At 45.7% G+C, this 16,207-nt stretch overlaps 2 protein-coding genes and 1 long non-coding RNA gene across 7 annotated transcripts in view; 1 reads left to right on the top strand and 2 right to left on the bottom strand.

Annotated features, from left to right (window-relative positions):
- Window positions 1-2,796, top strand: part of RIN2 (Ras and Rab interactor 2) — a 65,713-nt gene extending 62,917 nt beyond the window's left edge. For all 5 annotated transcript variants that reach the window (XM_005486771.4, XM_074536760.1, XM_074536761.1 and 2 more), the window contains one exon: window positions 1,816-2,796. In XM_005486771.4, the coding sequence (XP_005486828.2) occupies window positions 1,816-2,133 (318 nt within the window). In that variant the 3' untranslated portion in view covers window positions 2,134-2,796. The remainder of the gene's footprint in view (window positions 1-1,815) is intronic.
- Window positions 2,797-3,222: 426 nt separating this feature from the next.
- On the bottom strand, window positions 3,223-6,663 carry LOC141728469 (uncharacterized). Its single transcript, XR_012579405.1, has 2 exons — window positions 6,477-6,663; window positions 3,223-5,792 (listed from the first exon to the last, which is right to left on the bottom strand). It is a non-coding gene; the product is annotated as an uncharacterized LOC141728469 (long non-coding RNA).
- A 5,502-nt stretch (window positions 6,664-12,165) lies between these two features.
- ACSS1 (acyl-CoA synthetase short chain family member 1) overlaps window positions 12,166-16,207 on the bottom strand; it is a 33,521-nt gene continuing 29,479 nt past the window's right edge. Inside the window, exon 14 of the mRNA XM_005486841.4 lies at window positions 12,166-15,029. Coding sequence (XP_005486898.2) covers window positions 14,856-15,029 — 174 coding nt within the window. The 3' untranslated portion in view covers window positions 12,166-14,855. The remainder of the gene's footprint in view (window positions 15,030-16,207) is intronic.

Consider the following 16,207-nt stretch of genomic DNA (forward strand, 5'->3'; position numbering starts at 1 on the left):
CCTGCTGCTCTTTCAAAAGAGAGCCTGGAATTAGTGGATCCCACCACCCTCAGGATGTGCTTGGCACAAATGCAAGTGTTTTGCTGTCTGCTCAGAATGGCAATTCTCTCCTCTCTCTGAGTCTTGCAGTCCTGAAATGGAGCACCTGGCCTACAACCAGCATGGAACAAACATATCTGCAGCTCCAGTCATCCTCCTCCAGGGAATCAGGGTGTGGTCGTGGCATTTCTGTGCTGCAGTCTCACAGCCTTGCTGGCTCTTGGGCCCTGGAGGCTGTTTTTCTACCTTCCCTAAATGGAAAGAAAAGCAAAAACCCCAGTGCTTTGATGATGATGAAATACAGCTTTCTGGGCATCTGTAAAAAAATTTCAGCCTTTCCTTCCAGCAATCCTGTCCATCTAAAAACTTGTGCTTTTCAGGTCTTGTGTGTGGTAGCTTAAGTAAAAATTAAATCTGGTGTGTTTTGCCATATTTAGGGCTGGGTTTTTTCTACAAGTTCTTCAGGTAAAAAAAAAGACTTAGTTCTCTTCAGTCAGGTTCAGTCCCAATTTTTAGAATCTATTGCAGAGGTTTAGTGTTCAGTCTTTGTGGTATTAAGAAATACTTGATAAGACAAGAGTGCTCTTTGGAACTTAAGTCATTGGAAGATTCTTTTCAGTTCTACCTTTCAACAGCTTATTTCTGTGAGAGGTAAACCTCTACCAATGGGATTTTGCACACTTAATTTATTCAGCATACAAACCATGGGTGCCAGCCCAGTCAATAAACAACTCTTTCTCCCTTCAATTTTTTCCACCTCCTTCAATCTTACTGCAATTTAGTCTTTAATTCCAGCTATTTTTTTTCTTTTAAAACCGTCTCTGGTTTAGAGACAATTTTTGGAGAAAACACTCTGGAATTAACATTTTCTCTAAAGAAAATGAGTTTGGGCACTCCTTTGCCATCAATAGGAAAGGAATTTCTTGGATGAAAGTGACAAAATCAATTTATTTCAGAAACAAAGTGCCCACAGGGCAGGCAGGGAGAAAATTAATAACTGTTAGATATTCAAGCTCCTCGCTGCTGTTGGATTTTGAGCTCCCTCTTTAGCTGGCGTGGCCTCCCCCAAGGTCCAGAGCCAGGATGCAGCATCCAGCTCCCAGCAGTGGTCTGGTTATCACACCAAAGCTGAGCCAAGCAGTTCCAGAGGAAGGCACAGAAGTCACTGGAGGATTGCTGTTGCAGTCCCAGGAAAATCTCTTGCCTCAGCTAATAAAACCAAGGTAGTCCAAAGCAGAAATGTGACTCCCTCCACACCACAAAGCCAAGCCCATGGGGAGTGAGTGCCTGAACACAGCCCGTGCCAGAGCTCCCCCAGCTCACAGCCCTCCCCTGCACCCAGCCTAAAGCTCCAGGACCCATTTCTGGGCATAAAGCAGCCCATGGGGGAATACAGTATTACCATAAAATCACCCCAAGATGCAAACAAACAGGAAGCAGATGAAACTGCATTTCCATGTGGGGCCTATTTAGAATGTATCCGAGGGCGTGTGTCAGTTTCTACAGGAGGACATCCAGCTTTTGCCTCAAGATCAGGTGCATTTACTTGAATGTTGCAGAGTAAATTTTCTTTCTGAATCCCTGTAAAGCTGTTCTGTGAAGCAGGGTTAGGCCAGGCTTGGACACCAGGCTGCAGCTCACGGGATGTCCATAAGGAATCACCAGAGTGTGTTTCACAGCTGGAGCAGAGAGAGGCTTGCTGTTTGTTGCTGACTTTTTATTTTTCAGAGGCTAAGGACTTTTTTGACTTCCTGATGTCTGCTTTCTTGTTCACAGAACTACCTTCGTGTTGCATTCCAGGAGGTTACCAGCGGCTGTACGGGAAAGACTTTGCTAGTAAGGCCATACATCACTACTGAAGATGTCTGTCAGCTTTGTGCTGAGAAGTTTAAAGTGGCAAATCCAGAAGAATACAGGCTGTTTCTTTTTATTGATGACACCTGGCAACAACTGACAGAGGATACCTACCCTCAGAAAATCAAGGCAGAGTTGCACAGCCGTCCTCAGCCCCAGGTTTTTCACTTTGTCTACAAGCGCCTTAACAGCGACCTATATGGGGCCATCCTTCAGAACAGCCACGACTCGGCTGCTTAGAACCAGCAACCTGCCATTTTTATATCTGTTCCTTGGTAATTGTTACAAACATCTTTGTTGGCTGCCTTCCTTAGGAGCTAAAACGTGCCTTAAACCTGAAGTGCCTGGTGAAACACGTGCTGACAGTTCTGATGTCGCTTACAGGACCCAGGGGCACTGTGCACGTGGCCAGCTATGCAGAATATTCCACCAGCAAGTCTTGAGGAGACAGCCCATGAGCCTGCATTTCCTGTACCCATGGGCTCTTTTGCAGCATATTCTACTGTGGCCTTTCACAGGTCTTGGCTGTAGTGTGCAAAATACAATTTTCTGCCACTCCTTTATTTCCCCAGCTGTCACTTGCATTTGAATCCAAGTGCGTCTGTGGGCTGGGGTGAGCTCAGTTCTGCCAGCAGGAGTTTGACAAGACTGTCCGATGCAGGGCATCAGTTCACTCAGCATTACCTGGATGGTTGCATCCTTGTCTAATTTTTTTGATTACAGAAAATTGTCATGTTTATATATATATATATATATAAAATAGATATTTTATAGCAGTTGCAGGTAAACTGTCAGGGTTGGTTTTTGAAATATTTTTTTAACTAAAATATTCTATAATTATGCATGTGATTTTTAACATTTAATACACAAGAATAAATCTCTTGCTGGTTTTAGAGTCTTGCATTGATAGTCTGTGTGGTTTCTCTTCTTCACCTGTTCCAGGAGAATTCTTAGGAAACCTCTGTACCCTTGAGGCAGTTTTGCTGTCTGTTCTCAATTGTCTTCTGAAAATCAGACCATTTTATTCATTGTGCTTTGCAAAACACATCCTAGCATCTCATCACATTCATTCTGAGCACACTGTGTGTTTGGTCTTCTGCCTTTTCCTCTGTCCTTCTCCATGCTCCACTCCTGTTCCTCTCTTATTCTGTGTGGTGCTTTCCATGCCATTCTTTCCACTGGATACTTGTGAGCCACTCCCTGTCCCTGTTCTTTTTAATCCCTCTCTGTAATGCTGCCCATCCCAGTCTGGTTTTCTTTGGTTGGTTGTTTTTTTATTTTGAGGGTTTTTTGGGGTGGTGTTCTTGATGTGGGTTTTGTTTCTTGGGGTTTTTTTTGTTTTTTTTTTTTATTTTTGTTTGTTTGTTTGTTTTGTTATACCTTACTTGTATTTCTTTTTTATTCTTGGTGGCTCTGTGGTGCTCCCATGTGCCATTATTTCTCTACTGGATCCTTGTGTCCCGTTCCCTGTCCCTATTCTTTTTTAATCCCTTTCTGTTATGCTGCTCATCCCAGGGTGTGTTGTTGTTATTTTGGTTGTTTTTCTCAATTTCATTCTGCACCTCATTCTTACTTTTCTTCCTGTGTCATCTCTGCTTCCACTCTCTCTCTCTGCCTCTTTCCTGTGACTGTGGGGCTGAGGAGGAACTTCTGGGGGTTCCCCCATTCTTGTTGCAGCAGAATCCCTTTTGGGGGAGATGTACTCATGGAAAGGCCTTAAATAAAGCACCACACTGCTGTCCAGGGCAGCTTGACTCGTTCTGTGCCTTCTTTGGGGCTGAGGAAGGAAGATTGAGGGGGAGGAGGTGGAGACTGGGGGGCTCTGATGTCTTTTGGGGCACCCCAATGTCCCTAGGAGGGAGAGCCAGGCTGCAGCCATGATATTTTCATGAAAAATCCTTTCCTTAGGATTTTTTCCTCCTGAGAAGCTGAGAGGCCTCAGGAACAAAATGTAAACATTGATTATCTGCTGCTTTGGAATGCAACAGGTGCATCTGTGATTGGGCTCATGTGGTTGTTTCTAATTAATGGCCAATCACAGTCAGCTGGCTCAGACTCTCTGTCCGAGACACAAGCCTTTGTTATCATTCCTTCTTTTTCTATTCTTAGCTAGCCTTCTGATGAAATCCTTTCTTCTATTCTTTTAGTATAGTTTTAATGTAATATATATAATAAAATAATAAATCAAGCCTTCTGAAACATGGAGTCAGATCCTCGTCTCTTCCCTCAACCTCAGACCCCTGTGAACACCGTCACACCAGGCTGTGGTGGAGGAGCAGGTGAATGGGGAATGAGGGGCATCATACTGGCCAGAAAATTCACAGGGAGGGCTGGGTGTAGAATACCAAAACCTGTCAAATTTTTCGTTCTTATAGGTATTGGCAAAGAATTGGAATTTATCTCTAAAACCATTTGGAAAGAATGGTTTGGAAAGAATCTATCCATTCTGTTGTATACAGGAACGTAGGAGAAACTGACTAGAGATAGGTAGTTAATTTTGAAACCAATGTTACAACGTTTTTACCTAGGAAGGAACCAATCAAGTGCCTTGTGAAAAACACCAATCACTTGTTTTTAAAATTTTAAAAGTTTAATAGTAATGGTTATAAAAATTGTAATACAATTAGAGTAATAATAATTTGGACAATTTGAATTAGGACAATATGAGACAATAGAAACAAAGAGTTACAGACATCTGGGTACATTTTTCTGGGCAACATGAGCCCAAAATAGGACTCACGATAACAACAAAGGATTAACCCTTAAGAGCAACAGCCTGTTGCATATTCATACACTTCATGATGCATAAATTCCATTCAAACACAGGATTCTGTCTGGTCAGTGCCACCTTCTTCCTCTGAATCCTAATGGCACCTTCGAGGCGGGAAGAAGCTCATTTCTTCTGATAACAGGGCAATAAATTCTTTTTCTCTCAAAGATTCACGTGTCCTGTGGCTACTATCTCAATGTGATAGGATCTTTTCTTTTAAAAAAGTATCCTATACAGCATAGTTTCTATTTCAACATTTTTTATAACCTAAAACTATTTAACACACTACTTAAGAGAATTAATACAGCATTACTTTTTAACACAACACATATAATATTCATTTGAATATTTGCGAAAAGCCAGTCATAAAATACATGCATTTTTCATACCCTTAAACCGCAGGAACAGCTGCTGGGGCTGAAGGGAATAAATAAATACCAAAGGCGCTCCGGCACCTTCGGCCTCCGTTCCCTGCCTGCCCCTAAGCGCGCCCAGCCCGGCGCGGGCAGGGGGCGGTGCTGCCGCCTTGTGGGCAGAGCGCGGCATTACGGGCAGAGGGGAGCGGTGAGGCGGGTTAGGAGGGCAAAGGGGCGCGGCCGGGCTTGAGGGGCCGCCGTGCGAGGCGGTGGCTGGGAACAGTGACAGCAGCGGGGCCCGCGGAGCCACGGTCGGGACAGAGCTGCCATTTAAAGATGGCGAAGCGCCCGCGTACCGGGACCATGCATGAGCCGGGTCGGGCTCCAGCCACACTCAAAATGGCGGTCCCGGCAAGACCCCGGCAGAAGCGTCGCCGCCGCTCCCTGCCGCGGCTTGCGGGGCTCCGGTGCCGCTGGCCCTGCCAAACGTTTTGTCCCGTTGGGAAAGGCGGTGGAAAATCGCGCTGAGAGCCCGGCATCGGTGTCGAGGCCGGGTTGAGACAAACGACCCAAACTGGACAAACGCCTGTGTGAGGAGCGCGGGATGCTAAAGGCACCACAACAAAGATGGCGGCTCGGCCGGGAGTGGCTTCTGCCAGTACCAAAGGGGAAATCCGGGAGAAATGGCTGCTGGCTCCTGGCATCCTGGGCTTGCCAAGCAGGTTTTGTACTTGATTGCAAGGCAGTTTTTCCGCCTCTGCAGGGGGTGGAAACTGGAAAGGGGAGAGGAAAAAAGTCACTTTTACGCCACACCCAGTTGGTGTGAGCATACGCAATCGGCGTAGCTCTGCGCAATCGGCACAGCTCTGTTCAGTCGGTGCGAGTATGCGCAGTCGCCGTAGCCGTGCGCATTCGGCGTAGCCCTGAGCAGTCGGTGTGAGTATGCGCAATCGGCGTATCTCTGCGCATTCGGCGTAGCCCTGCGCAGTCGCCGTAGCCGTGCGCAGTCGGTGTGAGTATGCGCAGTCACCGTGAGATACGTGAAATGAGTACAAAACCGAAAAAACCCTTAAAGAAACCTAAATGAATTTTAAAACTAAAGTAAATAAATAAAAAAATAAAATAAAATAAAATTTAAAGAAAACCAAAACACCAGGAAGGACATTTGAGCCACCCAGCAACCTCAGATGTCCCTCCCTCCCCAGGGCCTGGGGGAAGGAGCAGCAAGGAGCCCACACAGCAGGAGTGGGGCAGTGAGAGCAGCACAGCCAAAGCTCTCAGTGCTGATGGGGGCAGCTAAGCCAATTGTTACTTTTTTGGACACCTTATCTGCCTACTCTGCCCAGGACATGGCCCAGCAACAGGCAAGCTGGCATCAACCCTGCTTGCTCTGGAGCTGAACCCATCTGAGTCATTCCCTGAGCTGCCCCAGGAGGAGCTCCAAAGCCAAACCTTACCTGTGTTGTCATCTCATTGCAGGGGTTCCATGCTGCTGTCTCCTTATCACAAGAGTTCCATACCTCCCTGGTGCTTCTTGTGGGCAGCTCCTCCAAGCACTGACTCTTTCTTCTTCCCTAAGCAGCCACCCCACTCTTTTAGAAGAAGAGAAGCCCTCTTCTTCTCACTGGTTACAACTGGAGCCTGGTAAAGTCAGGCCTGTTCCTAATCTTTGATAATTGGCCCAGCTGCAGCTCCTTAGGGGTGAGATTACTTTCTACGCTATCTTTATTTTCTTATATTCTATCCCCCCACATACCTACAGGCAGCGTTTAGGGTTTTCTCCTTCCTGAAAATTCTGAGATTTTCCCTGTGGGTGGTCACTGAACCTTGGCCATGCCCAACCCGCCCTTCCTGCCCTGCCCGTGGACAGAGGAGCTGGCAGCACACAGCTCCCCTCAGCCCATGGGGATCTCCAGAAACAGCTTTGTGCTGCCCATGCCCAGGGGCTGAGCCCTGCCTGGGGCTCACCCAGGGACCTCTCTCTGCAGAGACTTCCTGCCCTGCAGCAGATCAACACTCCCACCCAGCTTGGCATCGTCTGTGAACTGCCTGAGGTGCCCTTGAGCCTCCCCTCCACATCATTGACAAAGATGGGAATCACAACTGAGCCCTGGGGAACACCACTTGTGCCCAAGTGCCAGCTGGATTTAATTCCACTGAATTCCAGCACTCCCTGGGCCCAGCCATCCTGACAGTTTTTACCAGGGAAGAGTGCATTCAGTTCTTCAGTCTTTTCCACAACCTTTGTTCTGTGTATTCCCCCATGTCCAGGAGAAGACAGAGATTCTCCTTAGCCTTCCATTTGTTGCTGATGTATTTACAGAAATATTTTCACTCTCTTTGCAATTTTCTAGGAAGAAATTCTTTACTGTGAGGCTGGTGGGGCAATGGGAACAGGTTACCCAGGCGAGCCAGATCTGAGTGAGATTGCAAAGGAGCCACTTGGGCACACTCCTCTTGGTTTCTTTGCTCAGGCCTTTGCTGAGCACAGAACTCATCTAGGGAGAAAACTTTTCACTAGACAGGATCTTCTGGGTCCATTGTACCCCAAACACGTCAATGTGTGGTGCCATCGTAATGACAAACTAAAAACAACAGCACAAATAACACAAAGAAAACATGGCAAAAGTGGATGAGGAGCAGCCCAGCGAGGAAAGGACGTGGTGAGACACTGGCACATTGAGTGAGCTGCATTCCCATAATCTTTAGGCTAGCAGGTCCTGCTCTCACATTCTCCTTTTGGTTTATTTAAATTAAATTTATTTATTTAATTTTTTAAAAAATCATCAAAATAAAATATATACAATTAAAAATATGTCGCCAACATTTAAAGATACAATCAAAACACATGTATTCAAAATTACATCTAAATATCAGAACATACAGAATAACTATGAACCCTAACACATAAATCTTATTTTTTAAATACTCTTTGGACAGGTGGCAGCTTCTTCCTGAGATCAGAGGAAAGAGAGCTCTTGGGGATGAGAGGCAAGTACTTGGGGTGAGGTAAGGGTAAGGGAACATAGGAGGTGTCCAGGGAAAACTTCTTGGAAAGACTGTGGCCAGTCAGATCTGCAAAGTGGAGACACAAAATGGATCAGAGCCTGCAATGCAAACCTAAAGCACCTGAAGGTCTGTATTTCATGGGACAGATTCCTTGGAAACTTCTAAACATCTGCACAGGGAAACATGCTCCTGCTCCTTGCAGGGGGCACACGCAGGGCACAAATGATCCCTGGTAATGTGCACAGCCTCTCTGGGCTGCCACAAGAGCCTTCCTCCCAAAGGAGAATGGCCCAGATCCAACCTCACCTCTGTGTGAGGCTCAGCCATGCTCACAAGACAAGAATTGAGTTAGGGGAACTCCCACCTTTTCATCAACACATCCAGTAGCTGAGACACTGAAGGGTTTTTTTTAATTTTTGAGGCAATTTCTTTGGTTTTATTTTTCCTGGAACTAGGCTGTGTTTAATTCCTCTGAGCTGTATTGAGTTAGCAAGTCTGAAGGGAAAGATGGAAGGCTCCAATGGTAAGAGAGGAAAAAAGATTCCTTCTTGAGGCTGGCTGTGTGTGAATCTGCAGGAAAAACCCTCACAGCTGTGACTGCTAGCTCTGAAAACCACAGAGACCTCTCAGGCACCAGGCAGGCCTTATTGGTGTTTCTATGGCACCGTAATTCCATCCTCAGTGTTGGACCTGATCAGCAAGCAGAGGAAGAACGGGAAATTTATCTGTAGTGAGACTCAACATTGAAGGCAAAGAAAGCAACAGGGTTTGCATCTCATGACCATGTCCAGTTTGGGGTCATCTGAGGCCACAGTCCCTGTCCTGGCTGACAGAAGGAGTCACTGGCCACTGTCACAAAGGAAAAAGCAGCGAAAACTAATGAGACAATGTTGTGATGCCATGGGTGTCCTTGCAGGATCATCTGTAGCTGTCAGGCACCTACTCTGACACAGAGCCAGCACTGACCACCATGCACCAGTTTTCCCTGAAGTCTGGGGGGAATTTTTTCCATTTGGCTCCAGCATTTCCGCTCCTTTCTCTGTTCACCTTTCCCTTCCGTGGCCTTTCCTTTTCTGGTGAAATCCATCTTGGAACCTGTGCTCCTGCCAGGCAGAAGTGTCAGGGTGTGGATCTGGGCTGGCTCTCGGGGTTGGCAGCACCAGGAGCTCAGTCCCAGCCTTTGGACAAGGCCGGGTGACTCCAATGGCCGGCACTCGGCACACAGAGGCAGAGCCAGACATGGCTGCTGCTGCTGGGGCTGTGTCAGGCACACCCTGCACCAGCCCAGCCTGGGGCTGCCCCTTTGTGACACGCTCACCATGGTTCTCTCCTTTCCATGGTTGCAAAACCCCACCCCAACTCCATCCCTTCCATTCCCTTCCCAAGGGCAGCCAGCCCTAAGCCCAGCCAGGCCAGGCCTGAGGCTTTCACTCTCTCTGGGGTGTTGATCCTTTCCAAATCTTCTTTACAAGTCCTATATTTCTGTTATTCCAACTCAGTTCTGGATTGCAGCTCATTGTGTGGGATTTTGTTTCATTCTCTTCACATCAAACAAAATGCTGGGACACAAACAATGGCACCAGGAGTGGAAGTAAAAGCAGCTTTGCATTCCCCAGTAGATGACCCCAGAATTCAGTTGGGGTCATCTACTGGGTATTGCAAGGAGAGCTGTAAGGAACAAACTGACCATCCAAACATTCCTCTTTTGCTCTGCTTCATTGTTCCAGGGGTTTATTTCCTGCTTTCTTTATTGCAGAGACACCCCAACTCAACATAAACATGATCAGTGTTCAGTGGGCCAATATGATCAATGCAGCTGTAAGGTGTAAATTTGCCATGCAAAGTTCTCCTTTGTTCTGCAAGGGGTTTGTTTATTCCTGCTTTCTTTCCTGCAGACACACCCAAACCCAACATTACAACACCTACCTCAAAACAATTCTCATTTTGACTGTCCCTGAGAGTTCAAAACTATACTCAGAGCATTTCCCTGTCCCCAGGGACAGGCTCCAAGGCTGGGCTCTCTCCTGCAGGGAATGAAGAAGAGCTGCTGCACTTGCCAGTGGCTGCGGGCGATCAGAATCTCACTATCAGTGCTTGGAATGCAGCTTTTGTACACACTCTGCCCCCTGAGCCCAGCAGCATTCCAGGGCATCAGCTACCAGCACCTCATGCTATGGCAATGGCACCGCTCAGCCTGCCAGTCTGGGAGGGCTGGAGGGCGTTGGGTGCTCATTTGCTGTCAAAATTAAATAGTTTTGTTGTTGTCATTGTCATCATTGGAGCGTTTCTTTCATCCCTGGGCAGCAGGGGAGGCATGGCAGGGCCATCTTTTCTCTGTGCTTGGGTTGAGTTCGGGCAAAAGGCCCAGCAGCTGTAAATAAAGTTTGCAGCACTGATCTCTTAGGAACATCCACATTCCTGAACATCCAAATTCCAGCTCACCCCAGAACCTTGGGACCTCCATTCCATGACCCCATCTAACTGGGAGGCTGTCATTCCTGGGAGTGCAGAAGACCGAGGCAGTGAAAAGTAAAATCACATCCCAAAAATTCAATCAGTATAAAAAGAAATTTGAGTCTTCTGCATGCCAGGCACAGGATGAACACTAAAAAGCACTGGGATCTACTCTCCCAGCCCCAATATACCCAAAAGCCAAGGTAAGCTGTCAGCTCAAAGGGAGTCAAGGTAGATACACAAAAGCTACAGAGAAACAGAAGCAAGAGTAAGAATGGTCTGCCACAGCAGATTTTATTGCCACTGTTTGTAGGCTGGTAATTTTTGCACAGCCATGATCATTTCCACTGCAAAAGGTGGTTATGTCCCCAAATCCTTCTATCCCAGACAAAACAGGGCTGGGGTCACTGCCATGGAAAACATGATTCATCTCTAGAGTGAGCCAGAAGGCAATTCCCTGTCCAGAACTGTTTTCAAGGTGGAAAAGGATCATTTGTTCCTGAGTAATTGAAAAACAGAAACCTGTTGCTGAAATCAATTCTGTGGCCTTAATTGGTCACAGAGGCAGCCCTTAAACATAATTGTGTTAGACCAGAAAACAGTCTCCGCTTTTACCAGTAAATTATCAGTAAATAGATCAGAGCAGCTGTAGCACTGAGAGACAAAGTGAGGAGATGGACACCTGCTTTTCTGTGTCCTTTCTGTGACTTGCCAGGGGGCCACAGGTGGCACTGGAACCTTTCCAAAAGCAGCTGCTGGAGATGGAAGGCTAACAGTGTTCATCCCCTCATTGCACCTATTGTTTTATCCAGGGGGCAGGCAGAGGGTGAACTCAGTCTTTCTCACTCCTTAAGGGACAGGACACCCTGCAGAGGATGTGTTTTGTGTCACTGACAAATGATCCAAGGCACCTGGGAAGAAATCCCTTCTCACCTGCTTGTCTCTGGAACAGCTACACTTTGTACACAATGCTGTCTCTCGTGTTGCCCACACACACCCTGCTCTCACTCCTTCTACTTGTGCACAAAGCAAGAAACTGAACTATCCATATCAATTAATGGCAGTTAAATATTCCCACTCCTTATTCTCTGTTTGCATCACACAGGAAATGTGTAAAGCAGTGGGATCTCAGGATTTATAGGAGACATGCAGCTTATTGACATCCAGATGTTCAACTTTGCTCTTTTTTGCAGTGGCACTTTTCTGGCATTAACTCATTTCCTCTGAGCTACTGCTTAGAGAAAAGGAGCAAAGCAAAACAGCAATTGGGATCACAAATCATCCTGATCTCAAACTCCTTTGCCTTCCTTTGAAAGTTCAGAGAACTGAAAAGTCCCAGATCCTTGACAGGACAGGTCTGACACCTACAATGGAAAGCCAAACCATCACACCTATTTCCTTTACTGAAAATATGAATACAGAGATCAATGAAGACACTGGTTTTAGTAAAGGACAAGAAATGTGTTTAAAGCATGATTACAAGTAAACAAAATTGAATTAAAGGCTTAACATTAGACTGTACAAAACTTACCTCTAGACAGATGGAGCTTTCCCTTTATAGAATTGGAAAAGTCATGGTCTGTGTCTCCACCTGGGGGGAAAAGCACCATGACCAGGTCTTGGCGAAGTGAATGGGGAAACAAAAGCATACTGGCCCTTTGCAATAAATGGCAACAGGTAAAATTGACTTTGGATCTCTTTTAATGAAGATACAAAGGCAGTCTGACAAACAAAATGTACATCACTCATGAACACACAAAGGTTTAGAAAAATTCAACAACTCTGCTTTTCTAAATGAAGAAATTGCCCCCAAGTTTGTCCCGTGATCCCACTGATATCTGACCATGATTGGGGAAGATCAGCTTGTGTTAAGAGCCTTGCAGGCCTGGGTACTTCAGAAACTTCCTGGCATTTCAGGCACTGAGGAAACCAGCACCAATTCTGTGGGCCAGTCCCTCCCTGAGCCACAAGCTGCTGCCCATGAAGTGGAAAGCACTGTCACCACACACCAGGGCTGCTGCTGCTGGAAATGCAAACTCAGCTCAAGCCTGCAGGGAAGAGGCAACTGCTGCAGCTGGCAGACACAGTGGGTAGAAAGAAGAAATGGGGACTGCTCTGGATGGAAACTTTAAACTCTGGAAGGAAAATGTAACATTTTGATTTCAATTTAAAGCTTTCTATGAGCAGCCTACTCAGTAAGGCCATGGGCAGGGACAAATTCCACTAGATCAGGCTGCTCACAGCCCCATCCAACCTGGCCTTCAACATTTTCAGGGATGTGGCACCCACAGCTTTCCATCTGCAGCACAGCTGTGCCAGCTGTGCCAGCTGTGCATTCCTTGTGCTTCTGCAGCTTCCTGGCCAGCCTGGACCCTCCCTGGAACCTCCCTAAGCCCTTGCAAGCTGATACAAAAGGGATGCGGGGGAGGGAGTGCACCCATCTCCCATTTTCCCTGAGTGCACCCACCTCTCATTTTCCCTGAGTGCACCCACCTCTCATTTTCCCTGAGCAGAGGAATTGGATGACAAGTGTCCCAAGGCACCAAAGCACATTGCTCCTCACACAGACAGTGCTCGTGAAAGTTCAGATTGATTAAACCATGGGTCTGTGACCACTGGGACAACACACAGGGAAATTTCAGGTCAACAAGACATAATTTCTTATATTACGTCCATATTATAAGAAATGCTTTCTTGATTAAAGGAAAAGTGTATAATCTTGTTCAAAAGCAATTTTTCTTCCTCCACATTGCTATTTCAGACTGTCTGGAGACAACTTGTTTAAACAAGTGAGAGGACTTTTTCTATCAAAAACATTAACTCTTGTCTGTTTCCCACTTGAAAATTACTTAAGGAAGGCAGGTTGGGTTTTTTCTTTTTTCCATTGCAATGGCAATAAAATACTGTCTATCTCCTAAAATATTAACATCCTGTCAAACCTTCAAACCTTCTGATCTTCAACTTCCTAGCAAGTCCACAGGGTGTCTACTTACCTTATGTAAATGCATTTCAGTCAGAAGGAGGGGACGTTTAATAAAGCATGGTATTCCTTACTGTATTATTCAGTCCCTAGAGACATTTAAAATAATTTTTTTTAAAAAAAGCAAATGCAGCTGGTGGAACTCTGGGATCTAAGACACCACACCTGTCTTTGAGAACATATCATACTTCAAGCAGCCTGCTTCCCATTGTGGTGCCAGAATCTCTGCTGGCCAAAAAACTCCCCACACCTTTCCCAGTCCTACAGATCACCTCCCCATTTCCCTCCTGCCTTCCCTGCCTCCAGGTGGGAGCACAAATTGTCCTTCTGGTACACAATTCCCCTGGGAAAAGCAGTGTTGCTCCAATTAAATTCAGGAATAAGTAGCCCTACTAGCAAATTCTTCTGTACAGCCCAAATGTAAGGAGCACTTCAACTGGAATGTGGTCATGATAAAATGAGTCCAGAAATAAAACACTGACTACATTAATTGCAATCTTGAAAGCACAGGAATGACAAAGGCTGTTTTTCCCTGCTGTTCTGAGGTTGCTGGTCTGGAAAATGCTGCTTCACTTTCCAGAAGGCAAGAGGCACTTGTTTTAGAGGACTGTGCAGTTTGTGGCACTTAACTCTTTGGTAAATCTGCATGGCAGCAGTGCACTGAGGATATGTAGGAAATCCAGGCATTGGGGGATTTGTGGCTCCTTTTTGCAGCTGCAAGTGCTGGTGCTGGGTTACCAAGGTGGGACGTGAAGGGTCACAGGCTCACCATCTCTGGGAAGCCCCAGGACACGTGGTGGCAGCAACAAATCCACATGAGGAAAGGAGATATTAGAATAATGGGTAAAGTCAAGGAAGAATTATCAGAGTGGCCATGTCCTTCTCATGTCCCTAGTAAGTAATGCACATGAAACACCTTCTAGAATAGCCAGAATTGCTGGAAAGGCACCAGAGTTGCAGTGAAATACAGCTGCTTACACTCAGATATCCAAGCTGAAGGAAAATATTGAAGAAGTGTTTTCCAGGTCTTCTTTTAAAACAGCATGAAGCATGGTGTAAAAAACATTTCCTGTACAGTAACATTAAAAAGAGGAACATTAAAAAGAGCATCTGCATCTTGCTTTAGCTCATGTTAAATTTCAGCACAGCTCATGGAAACCACCAACAGCTGCTCTACACAGCCCTGAGCGCAATGAAAAGGGGTTCACTGATGGTGGAAAACTGGAGACTGCTCCTAGCCCTGTGCCATCCCAAAAAAAGGTGTGGATTGGAAAATCTTGTTCCCCTAGAAGGAAACAGTTTTTTAAAAAACCACCAAGAGAGAGCTGTGCTGTTTGCCTGCTTATTTGAGACCTTCCGCATTTCCGAAGGAGAGAAATTCCAGAGCCGCCTGTTACGAGGAATTCTTCTCCTTGTACTTCTGGTAAGCATCCAGTATCTCCTTGACGACGCTTGGATCATCAAGAGTGGTGACATCTCCCATGTTGCTCGATTGCTCAGTCACTACTTTCCTCAGCAGCCTTCTCATGATCTTCCCAGATCGGGTTTTAGGGAGGCGCTTCACCACCTGCAAAGGAGGGAAGGATGAACCTTTATTGGAACTCGGGTTCTGCTGGAAACCACACACAAGGAAATCTGGCTGGACTGTCCTAAGCCTGGCACATCCTATTTCATGGCCACAGCTCCTTTGAGGCTCCTGGGAAATGGATCATTGTGAAAAATGCATGTATTTTATGATTGGCTTTTCGCAGATATTAAAATGAACATTATATGTGTTGTGTTAGAAAGTAATGCTGTATTAATTCTCTTAGGTACTGTGTTAAATATAGTTTTAGGTTATAAAAATGGTTAAAATAGAAACGGTGCTGTGTAGGATACTTTTTTAAAAGAAAGGACTGGCAGTGAGATAGCAGCCACAGGACACCTAAATCTTTCAGAGAAAAAGAATTTAGTGCCCTCTTATCAGAAGAAATTAACTTCTTCCTGCCTTGAAGGCGCTGTCAGGATTCAGAGGAAGAAGCTAACACTGACCAAACAGAATCCTGTGTTTGAATGGAATTTATGCATCATGTATGAGGCGTATGAATATGCAACAGGCTGCTGCTTTTATGGGTTAATCCTTTGTTAACTGTGTCCTTTTTCGGGCTTGTGCTGCCCAGAAAAAGGTACCCGGAATGTCCCTAACTCTTTGTATTTATTGTCACATATTGTCCTAATTCAATTTGTCCAAATTATTATTACTCTAATTATATTACTATTTGCATAACCATTTTATTACTATTAAACTCCTAAAATTTTAAAAACAAGTGACTGGCATTTTTCGCAATCATGGAGCACACAAGATTACATCTAAGGAAAGAAGTGTCACATACATTTTATTGTTATTTTAAGTAGATTTTGCTCCCCATTGCCACGTACAGACTGAATGCTGCAGGATGCACAGCTCCTTTAGGAATCAGGTCCTGAACATGCTGTTAACTATTAAAATCTAATCACACGTGAAAACTTAGGCACAAATGGTGACACAAATCAACACAACCAGAACAGACAGGAAAAAAAAAAAATATATATATATTCAGCTTCACAGAGCAGGAATATAAAGCAACACAATTCTGCACATCAGCTGCAGGGTCTCCTGCTCCAGGGATATCCCCTGCACCTGCCCTCTCCTTCCCTGGATCCCTCCTGCCAGTTTTCTGTTTTCCTGCCTCTTTATCCTGCAGGCAGGACCCTGAGGTCTGTGTG

The sequence above is a fragment of the Zonotrichia albicollis genome, chromosome 3 (genome assembly GCF_047830755.1).
Source record: "Zonotrichia albicollis isolate bZonAlb1 chromosome 3, bZonAlb1.hap1, whole genome shotgun sequence".
NCBI classification, from domain to species: domain Eukaryota; kingdom Metazoa; phylum Chordata; class Aves; order Passeriformes; family Passerellidae; genus Zonotrichia; species Zonotrichia albicollis.